At 60.0% G+C, this 19,800-nt stretch overlaps 2 protein-coding genes across 10 annotated transcripts in view; both read left to right on the top strand.

Annotated features, from left to right (window-relative positions):
* ATOSB (atos homolog B) overlaps positions 1-13,807 on the top strand; it is a 35,766-nt gene extending 21,959 nt beyond the window's left edge. For 7 of the 9 annotated variants that reach the window (XM_050716206.1, XM_050716209.1, XM_035563814.2 and 4 more), the window contains 9 exons: positions 5,463-5,555; positions 6,263-6,464; positions 7,987-9,243; positions 10,103-10,161; positions 10,463-10,559; positions 10,901-11,059; positions 11,315-11,383; positions 12,034-12,239; positions 12,836-13,807. In XM_050716206.1, the coding sequence (XP_050572163.1) occupies positions 8,164-9,243; positions 10,103-10,161; positions 10,463-10,559; positions 10,901-11,059; positions 11,315-11,383; positions 12,034-12,239; positions 12,836-12,989 (1,824 nt within the window). In that variant the 5' untranslated portion in view covers positions 5,463-5,555; positions 6,263-6,464; positions 7,987-8,163 and the 3' untranslated portion in view covers positions 12,990-13,807. The remainder of the gene's footprint in view (positions 1-5,462; positions 5,556-6,262; positions 6,465-7,986; positions 9,244-10,102; positions 10,162-10,462; positions 10,560-10,900; positions 11,060-11,314; positions 11,384-12,033; positions 12,240-12,835) is intronic. The other 2 variants (XM_050716212.1, XM_050716211.1) reach the window with 1 other exon arrangement.
* A 118-nt stretch (positions 13,808-13,925) lies between these two features.
* On the top strand, positions 13,926-19,728 carry STOML2 (stomatin like 2). The gene is made up of 10 exons (XM_035563816.2): positions 13,926-14,026; positions 14,399-14,551; positions 14,892-14,991; positions 15,858-15,916; positions 16,277-16,378; positions 16,971-17,105; positions 17,837-17,981; positions 18,303-18,382; positions 18,602-18,730; positions 19,405-19,728. The coding sequence occupies exons 1-10, from the start codon at positions 13,994-13,996 to the stop codon at positions 19,534-19,536; spliced, it is 1,068 nt and encodes a 355-aa protein (XP_035419709.1). The 5' UTR covers positions 13,926-13,993; the 3' UTR covers positions 19,537-19,728.
* The last annotated feature ends 72 nt before the right edge of the window (positions 19,729-19,800 follow it).

The raw sequence follows: 19,800 nt of genomic DNA, 5'->3' as shown, positions 1-19,800 counted from the left end.
CCAGGGTGTTATTCCTCCTCTTGGCACATCAGATAGTCAGGCCGAGAGGACTGTTAATCCTCATGTTTGTGCTTCACTTAGCATGGTGACGACCTAGTCCTGCTTGGAGCTGGCAGATGCCTCCCTTGGACAAGTGTCCTGCTGAACACGTGGCAGCACGTAGGTGCCCCGGTCGTGGCCATTGTGCTTCAGCAGACGTGGTCCCTGCCCGTTGCCAGGACCCATGTGGCTTCCTGCGGCCATCCTGCGAGCTTTGTAAGCACAAACAGTGGGAAATTTCCCATCGGTTCCAGTTGGCACCGGGGTCTGGGATGGAGCCACCAGTCTGTGCGGTCACACAACGGCCGCAGTCCCCGCTCCCTGGGCTGCCACCCACGGGACCAGCGAGGGGACAGGGAGGGCGCCTGCCCTCGTGTCCCTGTGTGGGGTGGCACTTCTTTTGTCACCCCGGGGTAACCACCACCGCAAGGTCAACTCCGGAGTGTGCACAGCGCTGAGCTCCACAAATTCTCCTCGCCATAAAACTTGCACGCGTGGTGCTGGCTGCACTTTCCCCTCGGGAGCGGCGGCGCACAGCAGTGGTTACCCCGAGGTGGAAAGACACGGCGTTTGACGAAGCGAAGCCAGCCCGGAGGAATTTTCCCCTTGTGGCCAGCTGTTGTCCTGGGCCTGGCTTGCGTCCTGCAGCACTTCCCACCCCACACGTCCTCGGGGAGGGGACCGGGGCCGGCCCACCCTCCGTCCTCCCTCCGTCGGGCGAGCGGGTGCCACGGTGGGCTCGCGGGGGTGAGTAGCTGCGGTGCAGCCCGTCAGCATCCTGCTGCCTCCGCAGGGATCCTCTTGGGCAGCGGAGAGTTTTCCCCACCCCCAGCTCTGCTGCCGCTGCCTCTTTGTTTTCTGGCAGAAGCCTCCGTGCCTTTTCATCGCCGTTGAGGCGCTGAGCAGGAGCCTGCATGTGCCGTGAGCGCGTCTCGCTGGGGACGTGACGTGGGCTGCCAAGCCTGCTGGGCTGCGCATCGCCCCGCGGGGGCTGGCGGGCGGCTCCGGGGGTCTCCTTCCCATGGGCTGCCCCTCTGGCCGAGCAAGGCTTCGAGGCCGCCGCTTTCCTCCGATAAACCTCCTGTCTCGTTGGCAGCGCTTCTGCACCTTGCCACAAGTGGAGTAAGTTGGATGGGGAGGGGACGGTCCCCAGCTGGGCTCCACGCGGGGCTCGCCTTCGTGGTCCTCCCCGTGCCATCACTCCTGCTGGGCAGACACCTGAGAGGAGAGCGGCGCGGGGGGCTGCGGATCCGGCGGCGGCGGCTGAGGATTGCGTGTGCTGCGCCTGCCTCTCCGCGTATTTGATCTCCCGACTTCCAGCGGGGACTGAATTCCTGTGCTGGATTCTGGGCTCGGCTCTTGTGAAAGGATCCAATTATTTCAGAGCTTTGAGCATCTCCATTTGCTGCCCATATTTGCAGCGCCCGGGTCTGCGCTGGCTGGAATTCCAAGTGATTAACGTGAGTGTGACATCCCTCCTAGGGGTGTTATCTTTGCTCGCTGTCCCCCACCGCCCCCCTTTTCCTCCTCCAGCAGCCAGCATGCGAGACAGGCAGGCAGAGACAAAGGTCTGTCCTCAACCTGGGCTGTCCTCCCGGTGAGCCGAGCGGCTGCTGCTGCGTGGGATTTCCCCGCTCTGCGTGCTGCGGGTTTCATGGGCTCCCGGTTTGATGCCGTAGGCTGCATCGCGGAGGTTTGAGCCTGCTGGGCTGGGTGGGCAGGGGGTGCTGCCGGCTTTGGAGAGCAGCCCGATGGTCCGGCCGGGTGCTGAGCTGCTTTTCATTCTCTCACTCTGCTTTCCTGGGGGAGAGGGGCAGCCCTGCATGGAGGGGAGGCTGCTGGGGGGGGGGGGGGTTTGGGCAGGGGGGAAAGCCACACACAGGTGGCCGTCGCCTGTAGTATCTGCCTGCAGACCCTGCCAGCCCCCTTCCCAGCCGCAGGCTATTGTCAGCATCGCTGATGCCGAGGCAAGGTGTTGGAAGAGATCCGGGTGCGGGGCGTCAGGTGGTGCAGGGGTAAAGCCTGCGGGCTTCCTGAGCTCCCGGGGGAGCTCTCATTGTGTTACCCCGGCTCAGCTGAGCAGGAGGGCTCGGACCCCACGTAGCCTCCCACGGCACCTGCCTGTGGGGATGGGGATGGGGAAGGCACCGTGGGGCAGACCCCAGCCCGTGGCGGGGACGGGGGGCATCTGGGCACCTGGGAGCTCTGTCCCGGGGCGTGTTGTCACCCTGCAGCGATGCGCTGGGAGGGTGTCCCCTCCTGCGGGCTGGGAGGGAGGGACAGTGCAATCGGGCAGAGGGAGGCGTGGGGTCTGTCCCTGGTGCTGTCCCTGGCGGTTTCCAGGAGCTCGCACTCCTGATGTGGGCACTGCCTCTTCCCGTCTGGGCTGGGGCTTCCTCCCTGCTATCAGCACAGGGGCCAGCACTAAGCGAGGCTCTGCAGCTGCGTAAATCTAGCACAGCAGCGGGCCTCCTTCAGAGCCCCCGAGAGCAGGGCTTGCCCTTGCAGCGGGGCAGGGATGCTCCCTCCCTCTGCACCCTCTCTCCTCCCCTCTCCCTCCTTTCCACCAAGCGTGAGCTCCTTCCTCCGCAGCCTGAAGCCCGGGGGAGTGCCAGGGCCACCTCCACCCCATTCATCTTTCCTTTCAGGCACTATTTGCTCCGGCAGCACCTCTCTAACTGCCTTCTCTCCAGGATTGCCGCCTCGCCCAGGGATGGTGCTGGAAGTGGTCCCCAGCCTCGCCTGTCTATATCCCTGCTGACAGCCATGCACCTGATCTTGCAGGCCACAGAGAAACCATCCTCTGACGGCAGCATTGCTGCTGGTGCTGCCATCCTTCGGGCGTGTGATGGGAACTTTCTGCCTGCCGGCACTTCTCAGGCTCCGCTCTCAGCCTGTGCCAAGGACCTTGTGGCTTTACACGTCCAGTGGTTACATTTTCTTCCTTTTTCTGGGTTCAGATAGGACTGGCAGAGCCCTGACTTATCCTCTAGGCAGTCACTTTCCAGCAGTTTCCGTTGCTTCTTCTCTTGCCTCGTGCTCTGCACGTACTGCGGGTGATTCTCTGCCCTCCTGTAATGCCAGCCCCTCTCCTGCCTGAACCCAGAGAGGCTGCAAGGGTTTCCTTGGCACTTCCCAGGACAGGGAGCAGAAGGCAGTATAAATGCCAGCTTGGTATTGGTTTTATTGTCCAAAAGGTGTAAGAAGCTCTCTCATCCGTGCCAGCCCACGGTCTTGGTGCTCTGCCCCAGGCAGCGATGCTCAGACCTGGCCATGTGTTCCCTTGTCTCGCTGGCCTTGGGAAGCTGCGTGGGTCCTGCTGGGTCCCTTTGGACACGGCTCTTGCTCTCCTCACACCAGTGCCAGGTGCCCCTGTCCCAGTGCTCTGCCCGTCCTGCCCCCAAATTACCCCCAAAGCTGCCCTTCCCCAGGTCTAGCCAGGCTGGGGGAAGAAGGGGAAGCTCTGGATTCTGGTGTGGGGAGACTCTGGCCAAACCACAGCAGGGCTGTGACCCTGGTGGCACTGCAGCACCGTAGAAGGGAATTTATTCTCCTTCAAAATGTGGTTGGTACAGAGGGAGCTCTGCCACACAGCGGCCATCCTGCTTGTCTGGATGCTGGGCTGGGGCAGATGACGGCCCTGCTGGCCCCATTGCTGTTGGGGTGGCCTGGGAGCTTGGTGTGAGCAGGGCAGAGAGCAGGAGGAGCTCTTGCCAGGCTTCCCCCTGCAGGCAAAGCCCATTCAGTCCCATCTTAGAGCACTGGCATGGGCCAAAACACCAACAAAATCACAGCTGCTTGGGCTTAGGAGGGACCAAACCTTTGGTGTGGGCACAGGGAGCCCCGGGTGGCACCTGTACAGCTCTGCGGGGCTGGGGAGGACCCAGACGTGCTCCTGTCCCATCCAGGCTGCCAGAAGCAGGGCTCTGGAGATGCCTGGCTCTGGGGGAAGAAGAAGGGAGAGATGTCCAGGTGATGTCTCCCTGTCCCTGCTGTCGGTGCAGTAGTTTGGGGTCCCCGTGTTGCTCTGTAGAGGGGCTGTAGGCTCCAGCTGGGTGCTGTAAGGGGCCCGTCCCTCCCAATGTGTTCAGGAAAGGAGCAGTGCTGTGCTCCTGCCGCTCCCTGTCCCAGCTGCGGGGCATATGAGGGGGTCCCAGGTGTACTTGAAGGTGCTTTTGGGGGTGGGCTGGGGAATCCTGGTGTTTCCCTGCACGGTGCATTTGGCAGCAGCATCTGGGTTGGCAAAACAAGATGCAGCCACTCATGCTGGGGGTACACACTACCGCCCAGTGACTGGCGTGGAGATCTCAGCTGGGACAGGTTTGTGGTGTCAGCATCTCCTGATAGACTCCTTTCCTCCTGCAAGGGAGCTGCCTCTGGGGAGCAAAGGGCTCAGCCTGCCTGCCTGTGGACTTGGGAAGGGCTGTGGCTGCAGAGGGGCGTGGGTCAGAGAAAGAAAGGCGCAGGCTGAATCTGCACTTTTGTCCTGCGTGGACACGCACAGGAAGGATGTGGCTTTCTCCTGCCGCCCCATGCTGACTCTTGCCGCCGGTTTTTTGTTTCCCAGTGGCCAGGCGTGCCATGGAAGTCATGGTGCAGATCTGCCCCAGGATGGAAGAGGGAAGCAGCTACCTGTGGTGAGAGCTCTCCCCATCCCAGGCAGGCAGAGCACAGTGTGCCAACGCTGTGATGTCCTCCTGTGGCTGCAGGCACCCACCTGCTCCTCTGCCGGCCTTCCTGCAGGGTGCCAGGAGGAGCTGAGCTTTACAAAGAGCTTTTGTCGAGGCTTTGGACCAGGGGGGTTGTTGTGCTGCAGCGTTCACTTGTCCTGCTGTGAGTGATCTGTGGGAGCTGGCGTGTTGCATCTCTGTTCTGGCTGCACGCTGGCGGTGCTCTTGCCCTGGCTCTGATGGAGGTGGCTTTTGGGCTGGTGTGCTCTCGGAGACTGGGACTAATTGCAAATCTTACTGGAAATGTAATGAGGGAACAGCAAGTTTTCTGTGGCAGTTGAGGTCAGGCCACATGTTCATTGTACCAATGCAGAATCTGCTGGACCAGGGTGCCAGAAAGAGGTGCAATGGGGTGTTTGGTGCCTCTGAGCATCCCCGCAGGGATTTTGTTCATGTGCCTGGCCCTGCTGTTTCCAGCTTTCAGAGCACTGCTCGTGGTCAGGTTGTTCAACAGGACACAGACAGTGGCTGCCTGGAGGGAAGCTCCATGGCTGGGGCTTCATGGGGAGGGAGGTGCACGGTCCCCAGCGGTGGGCAGCACTTCCTCCTTCACCCAAAGCTTCCTAGGACTGCAAAGCTCCTGAGCAGCCCCATAGCAGAGGGACTGAGGGTGGAGGTGCCCAAAGGCTCCTGCCTGCTGTGTTGCACCATGAGCTGCTGCCTGGGTTAATTCTCCTCTTTGCCCTCTTCCAGGCATCAAAGCAGCAGTGCTGGTGGATCGTGACCACAACAGAGCTGTGTTGCATCTGCAAATCTACTTCACACATCAAGGGTGCCTCTGAGCAGGTGAGTGCTGTGCACGTGGAAGGATTGCTGTCTTTGCTCTGGGGGAGGCTGATGGGAGGGCATCGTGCTCAGGGTAGTGAGGCTCCTGTTTTCCGCCATCCCTGCCATGAATCTCTTACCAGAGGAAAGCAATTGCAGGCCCTTTTCCTTGTCTGTAGGGCCAGAAAGCATCCTGTGCTGTGGGCGGATGGGGCGTATGGGCATGAGCCCAGTGGCTAGCTGGAAGCCCAGAGGCTGCTGGTGATCTGCAGTGTCTTGGAAAGCAGGCCATGGAATGATCACCAAAAAGAAGTAGGGATCTGTTCCTATACGCAGGTTTTCATGCAGGAAGGCAAGCAAAAGGGGTGTAAAGGACAAGCAAGATATGAGAGTTTACAGCTTAGCTTAAAGTATTTGTGGCTTAAATGGAAAGTAGAGTGAAAATACTGCCTGAGGTGACCTATAGATTCATGTGACCTTTGGATCTGGGAGAGGCTGAACTTCAGTACTGCCTTCTCTGCCTGTTTGACCCTGTGGGCAGGCAGCACCAGGCTTTGGGCAACCTGGGCTGGTGGGAGGTGTCCCTGCCCATGGCAGGGGGCTTGGAAAGGGGTGATCTTTAAGGTCCCTTCCAACCCAAACCATTCCGTGATTCCAGCCTCCAGCCCTGCTCTTGGTGAGCCTCTGAATCTCACCATCCCTCCATCTCCCCCTTTCTTTGCCCTCAGAGCTACTGTGGAGACTGAAGAGCTGGAGAGGACGGCGCAAAGGTTCGGAGGCACACCGTGATGGTGGGAGCCATTCCACGGCAGCCACGCCGCTTCTGGGGGGTGCCTGGCTGGCAGGTGTCTTCAGCGAGCTGTGCCAACGACAGCCCACGGCGGGACGGGGAGGTTGATCCGGAGCACGGTGGGGTTCTGCTGCAGAGGGGTGAGTGTGGGGGCAGCCAGGACAGGCTGCAGCATGGGGGTTACGCAGCCTCAGAGAGGGGATGAGGTTGGAAGGGGACCTCTGGGTCCATCTGGTCCAACCCCTGCCCAAGCAGGGACACCCAGAGCAGGGTGCCCAGGACCAGTCCAGGTGGCTTAGCCTTCTCCCCTCCAGGCTGAACAGTCCCAGCTCTCAGCCTTTTTTCATAGGAGAGATGCTCCAGTCCCTTAATCATCCTAGTGGCCCTTTGCTGGACCCTCTCAGATGTGGCCTCACCAGTGCTGAGCAGCAGGAACCTGCTGACCTCCATCAACCTGCTGACACTGTTCAACATAATGGAGCCCAGGATAGCATTTAGCCTCTTTGTGGCAAGGGCACACCACTCCCTTGTGGTCAAATTGGTGCCCACCACGACTCTCAGGGCCTTTTCAGCAAAGCTGCTGTTTAGGCGTTTGGCCTCCAGCACGGACTGGTGCGTGGGGACACCTTTTGTTGCTTCTCTTGAAGCCCCTGGCCTCAACTACCCCAACCTGGCACCTTCTCATCCCCATCACAGCAGGGATCAAAATACCACTGGTGGCCTCAGTCTCCAGATGGCCTTGACCTGCCTGGAGAACTGCTTCCACTGTTGCACGCCTGCCCCTGAGCCTTTGTTCCACAAGAGCGGAGAGAGCGGCCGGGACAGGCAAATGGCTGTTTGTCAGGCTCTGAAGCTCCTCGGTGGGCCAGTGAATTTTCAGTAGACATCCCATCTCCTCTCCTCTTGCAGACATTTTAGGGTTTATTGTGCCAGACAGCTCACGGCCAGGATTCTCGAAACCCTGAAACTGGGCTGAAAATGGAAGTAGAAGCCTTGTGCTGCATGAAGGAGGTTGAGTCCTCGAAGCAGGCAGGGATGGGTGGTATGGACGGTGTGGGGCGGCTGGTGCAGGCACCCATGGTGGGCTCTGCAGCCCCTGGTGCCACCCAGCTGTTCCAGGACTCTGGTCCAAGCTGGCAGAGCTAACTGTGACAATAATTCAGGTTTCCCCAGGTTGCACAGAGGGGTTCCTGTCCCCACTGTGGGGCTGGCAGCCTCAAAGCCAACCCCGCCTCCTTTAGCGCATGCAGCTGGGGTTGGTTTCTTTGGCAAGCGCGCAGAGATCTGGTTGCTGTTGCCCAGAGGGGTGATTACAGTCCAGAGCCCCTGGGACTGGTCTGACCTGCCTGACTCCTGTGCTCCAGAGCAGCACGAGCACGTCAGGTCCCTGACAGAGGGCAGGCCCCCTTCTCCTCACTTGCACAGACTTGTCCCTTGTAGCCTCCAGCCCAGCTGGAGACTCTTCTCTGTGCCAAGGCCAGGAGGGAAGTGCTGATCCTGCAGGTGGGTGATGCTGCGGGGTTCCCTGCAGAAGCCACACCAGGCTGGTTCCTCTTCCCATCCCCGGGGAGGGAGGTCTGAGCAGGGTGCCCACCTCCCACAGCTCCAGAAGGCAGGACGAGGACCCTGATCCCAGCTGACCTCTCTCCTCTATCTTTCCAGATGCTGCGCTGCAGCACACCCCGTAACGGGGGGCTCACTCGGACGTCCTGAGGGAGAGGGTCCAGCTCCTGCCTCTGCCCTCCCACCATCACCTGTGGCACTTTACAGTCCCCCTCCTGCTGCTGCATGGGCTGTCCTGGCTCCAGCTCCTCGTGGGGCCCAGCCAAGTGAGGCTCCATGCGGCACATCCACGCGGAGACGTCCCTGCCCCCGGAGCCCAGCGCGGACTCCGGCCTGCCCCGACCCAGCGGAGAGGCGGCCTTGGAGCCTTCCTCGCAGCGCTGCACCCACCGCGGCATCCTCATGGGCTACAACGAGACGGAGATCAAGCGCCAGAAGGTTTACCAGGTCTCCATCTTCTCCCATCTCTCCAGCTCCAACGAGAGCACGGAGCAGCGGGCAGGCAGCCGGCCGGCTGTCAAGAGGGGCTACCCCGAGCAGCGAACTCCGGAGGGGGTGCGGGATCCCAAACGAACTCACTGGGGTGGCGGGGGGGTGGATGGCAAGTGCGACAGGGGCCCCGGGCCGGCTGCCCTGGAGGATGACGATACCTTCGAGGACGGTCTGCTGGTGGAGGAGCTCTCCCTGTGCGGCTCTGCCCAGCACTTCTCCCATAGCGGGCTGCGGGTGGTGGAGCACCGGTGCGAGGGCAGCCCCAGCCGCAGCCCCAAGGCCAGCAGAGAGGACAAGCCGCAGGATGCCTCCTCCTCCTCCAGGCCTCAGCACATCGCTTGCAGTACTTTGCACACGAGAGATGGTTGTCCCGTCCCGCCGGGGGATCAGCCCGCGGACTGCGGGGAGAACGGGGAGCGGGCGAGTGGCCACAACCTACTTGACCTTGATTTGCACAATATTGCACAAACGTCCCAGCTGGACTCTGGTGGGAGGAGAGAAAAGCCAGGGAGCAGCCCTGCTCAGAGCAGCAGGGCTAGCGGAGGAGAGGAATGGCCAGTGGCGGCCAACGGGTGCAAGGAGCCCCCGGCTCCACAGACAGTGCTCAGCCCCGAGCCTGGCAGCCTGAGCTCCCCGGAGAAGACGCCTTGCGGGAGCAGCCGGGTCAGCGGCAGCAGCTGCCCGGCCAAAAGGAAGCTGCTGCCCGCTGGTGAGGTTGTGGCCGACTCCTGCTCCGAGGACGAGAGCCTGTCCTCACCGGCGAGGAAGAAGAGGGCCCTGCCTTGCCACCCGGTGCCCACATCCTGCCGCAGCACCGACGCCAAGGGGGCCCCTTTCTGGAATCACCTGCTCCCTGCCGCCAAGGTGAGCGTCGCTGAGGAGTGGGAGGAGGCAGGGAACAGCCTGGAGACACCCAGAGCTGTCCCTCTTGGGCACATGGCCCACAGTGGCACGGCGCCCTGTCCTGTCCCAGTGCCACAACGCAGTGGATAGTCACGAGCCCTGGGACACGTCTGTTGCCTGCCACCGACCCTACAAAAGCAGAGGCACCCTGGCTTGTTGCTGCTCAGAGCCAGGATGCACTGTGCATGGGACACAGCTCCATCCCGGTCCATGTGGCCTTTCGGTGACTGTCCCCCAGCCTGGCTGCCCCCGGCACTGCCCTTACAGAGTGAGGTCCTCCAGCAGCTTCCCTCGGTTTTCCAGCCCGGTCATGCCAGCTAGCTCCATCACCCCTTTGTGTTGTGCTGCCCTTTGTGTGGCTTCCAGAAAGGAAAACCCCTGAAAAGGGGGGCACTTTTAAAAGGAAGCAGCAGTGAGGCCCTGGTTTTAATCCCCCACCCTACAGCTGTAGGAGCCTGGCTGTGGGCAGCCCGACCCTTTGCCCAGACTTTGCATGAATCGCCTTGGGATAGGACTTTTCCCAGACTGGCCAGGGAGCTTTGTTGTACGTGTTACTGTTCCTTAGATGTGGTTTATGGGGTGGGAGGCTGCGTGCTGCACCCTTGTTTAGGGTTTTGTCACCGCTTTCCTCAGCAGAGCCACTTTGGGAGGGGAAAGACCTGCCCTGGCAGCCAGGTCTGGATTTGGGCAGCTCTGCATCCCCTCCATGCTTCACGCTGCCCCACATGCCAGCCCAGCAGGGATGTAAGACAGGGCAAGAGGTGGTGCACAGTCCCCATTTGGTGCCCTAACACATTCCTTGGTTTCATGTCCCTTCCAGAGCTCTGCAGATTGCACTGCGGTCGGGAGGAGGCTGAAGAGCGGGCTGCGCCTCAAATCGTGAGTGTCCCAGCGGCTCCTGCCTCGCAGCAGGTCCGGGGTGCGCAGCGATCCCAGCACCCTACAGCCTGCTGTGGGGCGGATGGGTCGGGTTGGGTTCCTGGGCATCTCCCCTCCGAAAGACTCCGGGCTGTGGGGTGGAGGGAGGCTGCTCCTGGGGTTGGGAAAATGGTTCAACTTCTACCAGGGAAAGGGGTGGAGGGAGGGACATGTCTCCATCTCCATCAGGCAGGGGAGAGGGATCTGCACCCCCAGGGAGATCTGCTCTCTGGTCCCACACTGATTCTTGCTCTCTCCCAAGGCGACATCTCCGGAGCAGCCTCCGGAGGGGAACCCGCTCCTCTGCAGCACCCTGGGCCACCACCACCGTCAGCCATGCTCTGCTGGGCAACTTTGAGGTAACAGCACCCACGCGGTGATGGCCTGCTGGGGAGGGAGGTGGGTCTCAAGGGCTCGGGCTGGGCTGGCATCGGGCTGGGAGAAGCTGAGCCCAACGGGAGCCGGCTGCTTTCTATGGCAGTTGGTATGGGGCTGGGTTGCTTGTCACCAAGGGCCTCGTGCACGTTGGCTATGTGACGTGGCAGCTGCTCACCACCAGGAGAGCTCAACCAGCAGGTTCTTCTCCATGACAGAAGGCTGGTTTGAGGCCACCTATGGCTGGATGGGATCTGTCTCTGAAAAAGCAGCCAGGGTCCCTTGCAGGCAGCCTCCAGTCCCTAACGCTTCCCTGCTCTTTCAGGAGTCCATCCTGAAGGGGCGCTTTGCACCGTCAGGACGCATCGAGGGGTTCACAGCAGAGATTGGTGCCAGCGGCTCCTACTGCCCCCAGCATGCCACTCTGCCTGTGGACGTCACCTACTTTGACATCTCTGAACACAGCGCGCCCTCACCTTTCCTGGTACGTGCACATGAGCTGGGCTCGTGGGGGAGATGAGTGAGGGGCTGTGTCCAGACCCTGCACGTCCTCCGGGGCTGCTCTTCTCTGGAGAGCTCGGCTCAAGCAGCCACACGTCTGAGGAGACCACCAGCTATGGCAGGAGCAACAGTTAACCTGCAAAGCAAAGAGAAAGTGGGGTCTTGGCCCCATGCTGCATCCCAGCTGGGCTCTCCGTGGGCTTTTTCTCTCTCACACATGCTGTTTATTTTGCCCCAGGGAGTGATTGACTTGGAGGCCTTGGGAAAGAAGGGTTACAGTGTCCCCAAAGCTGGAACCATCCAAGTGGTGAGTGGTAGCTGGGCTCCTGTTGCTCCCTGGGGTGGAGTTATTCCATTATCACAGAATCTTAGAATGGCTTGGTTTGGAAGTAACTTCTAATTCCACCCCGCTGCCATGGGCAGGGACACCTCCCACCAGCCCAGGCTGCCCAAAGCCCCATCCAGCCTGGCCTTGGGCACTGCCAGGGATGGGACAGCCACAGCTTCTCTGGTATTGTGCTGCTTAGCTGGGGCAGCAGCCAGAAATCTTTGTGCAGAGGAGTAGCATGGCCACCAAGAAAGCACAGTAAAGGGAGCACAGGACCCCTAGGGTGCTGGCAGGAAGACAAGGGGGCAGGAGATGTGGGGAAGGATGAGGCTGGTGGGGTGTGCATGTGCAGTGGGGATGGGACGGGAACATGGGAGTGGAGGTGGGTGGAGAGGATGTAGCTGTGGGCCAGCTCTGGGTGACCTGTGCTGGTTGTTCTGTGAGGGACACGGACTGGATAAGAGCCGAGCCTCAGGCAAAGCCCCTTGGGGCTGGTGTAGGGCAAGGACAACTCTTCTGGTCCCTTGTGTCCTCTGTTGTTGCCCCCAGACACCCCAGCCCTGTCCTATGGATCTGTTCCTGGGCCCTTGCCACTCTGACCCCCAACCCCACCCATCCTCTACCCCCAGACCTTATTTAACCCCAACAAGACTGTGGTGAAGATGTTCTTGGTGACGTACGACTTCCAGGACATGCCGGCCAACCACATGACCTTCCTGCGCCACCGCATCTTCCTGGTGCCTGTGGGGGAGGAAGAAGGGGCCACTGTGGCCCCCAGCGAGCCACCGGGCACCAGCCCGCCCCGCAGGGTCCTCTGCTACCTGATGCACCTGAGGTAGGGCATATGGGGTGGGATGGAGACCTGTCCTGGGCTCCCAGACCCCCTTCACCTATGTCCCTGCTTCCCCCAAACTTGCAGCCCCCTCTGGGGTGGCAGCCTGACCCCATAGCCTTGGGGAGGAGTAGGAACCAGCTGCTATTTGCACTGAAAGGGCTGCAGAGAGCTGTTGTCCTGCCTGATGACAGCCACCTCTGTCCCTCTGAAGGTAAACAGAGCGTGGCCACTTTGACCAGGGGCCACAGGAGGGGAAGGAGTTGTGTCCCCAGCTCCTGATGAGGCTGTGCTGCCCATGCTTGCAAGTCTGAGGCTCTTCCACAGAATCACAGAATCAGTAAGGTTGGAAAAGACCTCCAAGATCATCTGGTCCAACCACCCCCCTGCCCCCAATATCACCCACTAAGCCCTGTCCCTAAGCACCACGTCCACCCTTTCCTTGAACACCCCCAGGGACGGTGACGCCACCACCTCCCTGGTCATCCCTTCCAATGCCTGACCACTCTTTCTGAGAAGAAATTTCTAATTTCCAACCTGAACCTCCCCGGCGCTACTCAGGGCCGTTCCCTCTAGTCCTATCACTAGTCTCCTCCCAGGTTTCACAGCTCCAAGTCGGGGAAGATCTACCTTCACGACGACATCCGGCTGCTTTTCTCCCGCAAGTCGATTGAGGTCGACTCGGGGATCCCCTACGAACTGAAATCTTTCACGGAGATGCCAAGGAACCCCTGCTACTCGCCCTGGGCCTGACCTTCTCTCTCGCCCCGGGGCTGCCAGCCCGGTGCTTCGGGGAGAGATGAGTAAAGGAGAGATGAAGCGCTGCCACCTCCAAGTGTCACCCTCCTCACCCACCCTGATGTCGTGGCTGTGCCCCCCGCCATCACCGAAGGGGCTTGACGAGGAGGGACGGGGACAGCCCCGGCACCCCAGGGACGTGCCCAGGGCTTTCGCCGGTGCTGCTCCGAGCTGGGAGGCACGGCTGGAGGCGAGGGGGGAGGCTGCCTGTGCCCGTCCCTGGGGCACGAGCGGAAAGCGTGGAAAGTTTGTATTTATTAGTATTTATTGTCACTGGGGGGGGTGGAGGATCGAGGGCGCTGCTCTTCCCCTACAGGTGTGGGATGAGGACCCGAACAGCGGGGGCTGCACCCCCAGCCCCATGGGGCTGCCAGGGGACAGCGGGGGTGGCCGTGTCCCCCTGTGGAGGGAGCGGGCGGCCGAGTTGTCAGCGGGGGGGGGACTCTGTTAAAAGCTGGGGGGCTCTGTTAAAAGCCAGTGGCGAGGCTGAGACTCGCTGGGCGCCATCTCGGTGGTGGCTGAAACATCGGGGGGTGCGTGCTGGTGAATCCCCTCACCCCTGCGGCTGGGGAATGACAGAGGAAGGGGGCCAGACCCGGGCCAGCCTGGAGCAAGGGAGCCCCGCGGGTCGCAGTGTGTGTGGGGAGATAAATTTGGGGTGGGGGGAGAGACCGGGGGGGGTGGGCCGCCTCAGCAGCGAGCTGTCCCCCTGCCGGAGCGCCGCACCGGTACTTCTGTGTTGGGTTTTATTTAATAAACGTTTGGAGACCGAGCCCGGCCTCACCGCTTCCCTGATGGAACGAGGACTGGGGGTGGGGGGGTGGCGGGGGACACGAAGGGGAACCGAGGCAAGGGGCCGCTGAGGCGGGCCGGGAGGCGGCGGGAGGGCTCCGGAAGAGGCGGCGCTGCCCGGGGAAGTTCCGGGGCGGCGGGCGGGGAGCGGAGGCGCTGAGGGAGCGATGCTGGGCCGGGCAGGGCCCGGGCTGCTGCGGGTGCGGTCGGGGCCGGGCACCGCTGAGGGGTCGGGGGGTGGTGGGTGGGGGAGGACCGCGCGGTAACGGAGCTGGGGGGCCGGGAGGGTCTCGGGGGGGGGATTGGGGGGGGGGGGTTGTGGCCCCCTACAAATAAAGCGGGGTGTGAGGGAAGGGGCTGGGGGGGTGCTCCAGAGCCGGGGGGAGCCCCGTGAACAGCCGTGGTGCACAGACCCAGACCCCTTTGGAGAGTACATGTGCCCTCAGGGTGCTGGCTGCGAGCCTGGAGGGGGAGCAGGGGGAGGAAGAGGAGGAGGATGAGGAGGGTGGTGGTGGCTGGCAAGGGGCTGCCCGCCCGCCGCTGGGCTCCATCCCTTGCCTTCGGTCCCGCAGCGCGCCCAGCAGCTGAAGCGTTCGGCGTGGCTGGCCCCGGCACCGCAGCGGCTGAACTCCGGCCTGCCCGTCAACATCGGGGTGCTCTTCGTGCCGCAGCAGGAGGCTTGGGTGGTGGAGAGGATGGGCAAGTTCCACCGGATCCTCGAGCCCGTAAGGAGCTGATTTTCTGCCCTTCTGGGTCTGGCAGGTCGCTGTCGCTGCGGCGAGGCGCGTGCTTCGCACAAGGATTCAGGGGATGGTCGGAGCACCCGTGCTTATACTGTCAGGCTGCGATCCTTTTAGGTGCCCGCAGACTAATTTCCTTTAAAATTGTGTGTTAAAAGCAGTGAGAAACCTAAACTCACCACGTTTGTTCTGCCTGAAGCATCTGCAGCATGTCGCGTACTTGGGCTTTGTTTGTACATCTCTCTCTAGGTTGTCTGAGCTCTCTGGGTGGGAAAACTTCTGCCTGGCTTCAGGGCTCAGCTGCGTGATCTCACCTTTTTTGCAGGGTTTGAATTTCCTCATCCCTTTGCTGGATCGGATTCGTTACGTGCAGAGTCTCAAAGAAATTGTCATTAATGTCCCAGAGCAGTCAGCTGTCACCCTAGGTAAGGAAAAGGTTCTGTCTCCTGCCCTTTCCCTTTCCCTGCATCTGTGGTGAACAACGGACAGCTCAATGATGAGAGGAAATGTCCCAGACTCCTAGAATCGTAGAATCATTAAGGTTGGAAAAGACCTTCAAGGTCATCTGGTCCAGCTATCTCCCTACTACCAACGTCACCCACTAAACCGTGTCCCTAAGCACCACGTCCAACCTTTCCTTGAACACCCCCAGGGATGGTGACGCTACCACCTCCCTGGGCAACCTGTCCCAGTGCCTGACCACTCTTTCTGAGAAGAAATGTCTGTGGACCCAGACTTGCCCATACCCATGACACTATGACCAGCAGAACCCCTGGACGTCCCGTGTGCCCCTCTGTGCTGCTCCACTTCTTGCCATGATGAATACAGCAGGCAATAATCAATTTTTTAGATTTCAAAAGTTTTCATGTGTTGAACCAGGAAAAATCTTCCCTGTGTTTTTGTAAATGACATACAAAAATTTTGTATCTGGTTGGTGGACTTGTCTGTTATAACTCCAGTGTTAAGTTTCTTTTTTTTCCCCTTTCTAAATCTTTTACCTGTTAAGATAGCTACAGCATGAAATGTTTTGATCTTGACACCTGGAGGTTTCTGGTGTATTTAAAAGTCAGAGTGAGACACTTTGTAGAGGATGTAGGGATCCTTCTTACAAAGCATTTTAAACAAGGAGATCTATTTCAGCTAATCCCTCTCTCCGTGCCACACTGTTGACAGCAGGAAGGAGAGGAATGACTCTGCCCAGCTCTACTAATTCTGTCAGGGGAGAGGGGGGCTGCCATGCCTTTTCTTTTCTGCTTTGGTAAACAGGATGTTGTCATTCTTTTCCTGGCAGATAACGTCACGCTGCAGATTGATGGAGTGCTCTATCTGCGGGTCATGGACCCCTACAAGGTACTGTCCCTGCTGTACTGGGGCCCAGCTTGACCCTGGACGCACGAGGCAGCTTGCAGCCTCCAGCACCCGTGGCTGTGCCCTGCAGGCTCTGTGTGTGTAGCCTCACACAGCCGGCCACCATGGCCAGCCTCTCCTGGCCTTCTTCTCTCTGAGATGCATGCTCCAGCCTCTGTCGGGCTTGCTGTGCTCCACAAGCGGGTGGGTTGCGTTCCCTGGGACTGCTCTCTTGGAGGAGGAGGTTGATGGGGGTGTCTGTGGCCAGTTTTTCATCTTAGCACAACCTTTCCTCACCTTGCCTCTTTTGGGATCCCTTTCAGCAACACCACAGGCTCTTTTGTTTTTGCTTTTGCTCCCCAGGCCAGTTACGGGGTGGAGGATCCTGAATACGCAGTGACCCAGCTGGCCCAGACCACCATGAGATCTGAACTTGGCAAACTCTCCCTCGACAGAGTATTCCGGGTGAGCAGGGAAGGTGGATACCAGCGCTGCCAACATCTGGCAGCATCTCGAAACCCTGCAGGGCCTGTACGGCCAGGCTGATACGTATAACACTAACCTGCCCTTTGCTTTGATGGCGTCTGGCTTCTGTTTCAATCAACCTGTTTGGGAATCCTTGGAGATGGGTCTTGCCTTGGATCTTTTTGGCCAATGTCCAAACCCAGCTGGCGTGATTGTGTTTCTCTCAAGTCAGCTACTATTTGCTTAGGCCCAGTGATGAGTGTCCTGGCAGACCTGGTTCAGGGGGGCTGTAACCCTTGTGCTGCGTTTACTGGACAGAAGCAGGAGCTGTTTGCGTTCCTGGGACATCTCTGTATCCAGGTGTAGACCAAATGCTTGTATCAGCAATTTCGATTTGGGGCACTGCCCTTTCTAGGAGAAGGTGACCCCTCCGAGAGATGTGGAAAGCATCTTGCCCTGCCCTACACTTCTGGAGTTGGGGATTTTCTGGCTGGCCATTGCCCACGAGATGAGGTGTCTGTTTCATTTCTGACCCCTGTCTCATGCTAAGCACCTCTCCTTTGTTCTCTGCTGTTTCTTTTGTGCCTGCCAGGAGCGTGAGTCCCTCAATGCCAACATAGTGGATGCAATCAACCAAGCCTCAGACTGCTGGGGCATCCGGTGTCTGCGCTACGAGATTAAGGACATCCATGTGCCCCCCCGGGTGAAGGAATCCATGCAGATGCAGGTTCGGCTCTCTGGGTGGGCGATCTGGAATGAGAGGGAAGTTTCTTCTTCCATGAAGCATGTCTGTTCTCCATCCAGAGCTGGCAGCACTCTGGGCCGTCCTGCAGGGAGGGAAGCCTGTTGGCACTTTGTCTGTGAACACACAGCTATTGAGTAAATAATTCCCATTCTTATTTCTGCAGTGGTGGCCCCTTCCTGGTACATGCGAGCTCTGCCAGCTCTCTTTAAAATCCCCGGGGCCTGCTGGGCTCTGCAGAAAGCAAATCCCAGAGCTGGAGGTCTCCCCTTGAGAAAAACGGAGTGCCGGAGCCCAGGGCAGGCTTGGAAGGGGAGGAGGGGAAGCAGGCTGGCCCGTTAGATGTGGACCAGACTGAGGAGGGTTGTGCAGGCTGGTGGGTGCTCTTGGGAGCAGTTTCTGTGAGCTGGTGGTGCCCAGCGGCGTTACAGCAAGTGCCCCACATGGAGTCAGTGTGGTATATTGTGAGCAGCATGCCCGGGACCAGGGCAGTGTGGCGTGTTGTGGTTTGTGCTCACTGCTGCAGCAAACTGCGTCTGGGAAGCAGAACCAGCCCTCGCTGGGGATCACTCAGAGTTTTGTAGCTGTCTTCTTACCCTTTGCTAAGTTGCACTTGCCCAGTAGGGACATAGAAGCGTGTCTTTGCTGCGCTTGCCCCATGGGTGGGATTCCCCCAGAGTGGCTGTGGCAGGCAGGCATCTGACCTGTGTTTGCAGGTGGAGGCAGAGCGACGGAAGCGTGCGACAGTGCTGGAGTCAGAGGGGACGCGAGAATCTGCTATCAATGTGGCTGAGGGGCAGAAGCAGGCCCAGATCCTGGCGTCGGAAGCCGAGAAGGCTGAGCAAATCAACAAAGCTGCTGGTAGCACCTTTGGCTAGAACGTGCCTTGAACACCAGGGGATCTGCACCCCTCAGTATTGAGGGGTGATGCTCCCTGGGAGCGGGTTGCACTGCTGTGAGCCAGGCTGCCTCAGCTGCTCTCATTCCTCCCTGCTGGGACCCTTGGGCTGTGCTGCAGCTGGTGTTGCTTCCCCACAGCCTGGGGCAGCAGGAGAGGTGTTGCAGGACAATCGTAGTGCCATTGTTAGGGAAAAGGAGGCGTTGCATGCACCACATTTTCTTGATGCACTTCTTGCAAGCGTGTTGTTGCAGTTCTGATGTGCATTCCGTGCTTCGTTGCAGGAGAAGCCAATGCCATGCTGGTCAGGGCCAAGGCCAAGGCCGAGGCCATTCAGCTCCTGGCGGCTGCCTTGGCCCAGCAGGTGAGTGAGGGCTCCTTGGGGCAGCCAAAGCTTTGGTGCCAGCACGGGGAGGTGATCCCAAAGCTGGGGTGGCACCTGGCTTTCTCGCAGATGCCCCCTGGCATCTTAGCGAAGAGTTTTGCTGACACCTGGGGCAGGCTGGGGATGCGGGCACGGCTGAGCTCTCGGTGGTGCGTGACTCGGCCTCCTTCCTGATGAGCCTCAGCCGTCTCTCTGCAGCATGGCAGCGCGGCTGCCTCCCTCTCTGTGGCCGAGCAGTACGTGAGCGCCTTCTCCAAGCTTGCCAAAGACTCCAACACGGTCCTGCTGCCAGCCAACACCGGCGACATCACCCACATGGTCGCACAGGTCAGTGTCAAAGGAGGGACCCTGCCTCTCGTCAGAGGCTGAGGGAGGTGAAGCTCGCAGCCCCTGTGGGGAAGGTGATGGTGCTGGGAGAGGAGAGGTGTGGACATGAGGAGGAATTTGGCCTGGTGGGTGGGTGTGAAATAGAAGGTGTGGGCTGGGGAAGCTGCTTTGCAGCATCCTGTGGGAACAGGAGGGTCTCTGTTGTGGCAGCCCCTGGCTGTGGGACTGACCTGAGCCAGCTTGCAGCTGTAGGAGAGAGCACCCTTCTTACCATGCCAAAATAAGCTGGCAAAAATATGAGATGAGTGATGACTTTCTGTCTCTTTGAGGTGGAAGTTTGCCTCTTCCCTCTCCATCCCTGTGACCAAACAGGGCTGAACACACATTTGGGTCAGCTTCTGAAGGCACCGCTGTGCACTGGCAGGAGTCCCCCATGGGGCTGTCTGGTACTGTGGTGTAGCATGCCAACATCAGGACCTTGAACAAAGCCCCTTTAGAGTCCTCTGTGGCCCTGCCTACCTTGTGAGACCTGCCCTGTCCCAGCCCTACGTGTGTCCTGTCAAGAGTTGCCACAGCCCCGCAGCAGGGACATTTCCCGCTGCCCCACAGGGCCTTCCCAGTCCCCGTAAGCGTGCGTTGTCTCTCCTCCCTGATGTCTCTTTCATCCCCTGCAGGCCCTGGGCATCTACACCACGCTGACCAAGACGCAAGCTGTGAAGACTCAGGATGAAATACCTCCAGCCCACGGGGACCCCCAGCCCCCCAGCACGGAGGTGCTGAAGGCAGAGCAGGCGACCTCCAGCTAGCGGGGCCTGGAGGACACTGGACACGCTGACAGCGCAGCACCCGCGAGAGAGGGGACACTCGCTCAGGGCCTGCCGGGCTGCGGAGAGCCCTGTTCTGCTGCCCTCCCCAGTGGGACTCTCTTCTTCTTCCCTTGGCCCTAATTTTGTATTTGGATTTAATCATGTAATAAATAGTACTGGTGCTGCAGCACATCCTCGTGGTGCTCAGGGCTGTGTATCAACACGGAAGGATGCGGCACGAGGTGATGTTCATCCCGAGCAACT

Source organism: Cygnus atratus, chromosome Z (genome assembly GCF_013377495.2).
Source record: "Cygnus atratus isolate AKBS03 ecotype Queensland, Australia chromosome Z, CAtr_DNAZoo_HiC_assembly, whole genome shotgun sequence".
In the NCBI taxonomy this organism is placed as follows: domain Eukaryota; kingdom Metazoa; phylum Chordata; class Aves; order Anseriformes; family Anatidae; genus Cygnus; species Cygnus atratus.
This window is presented reverse-complemented; position numbering and strand designations above follow the sequence as displayed.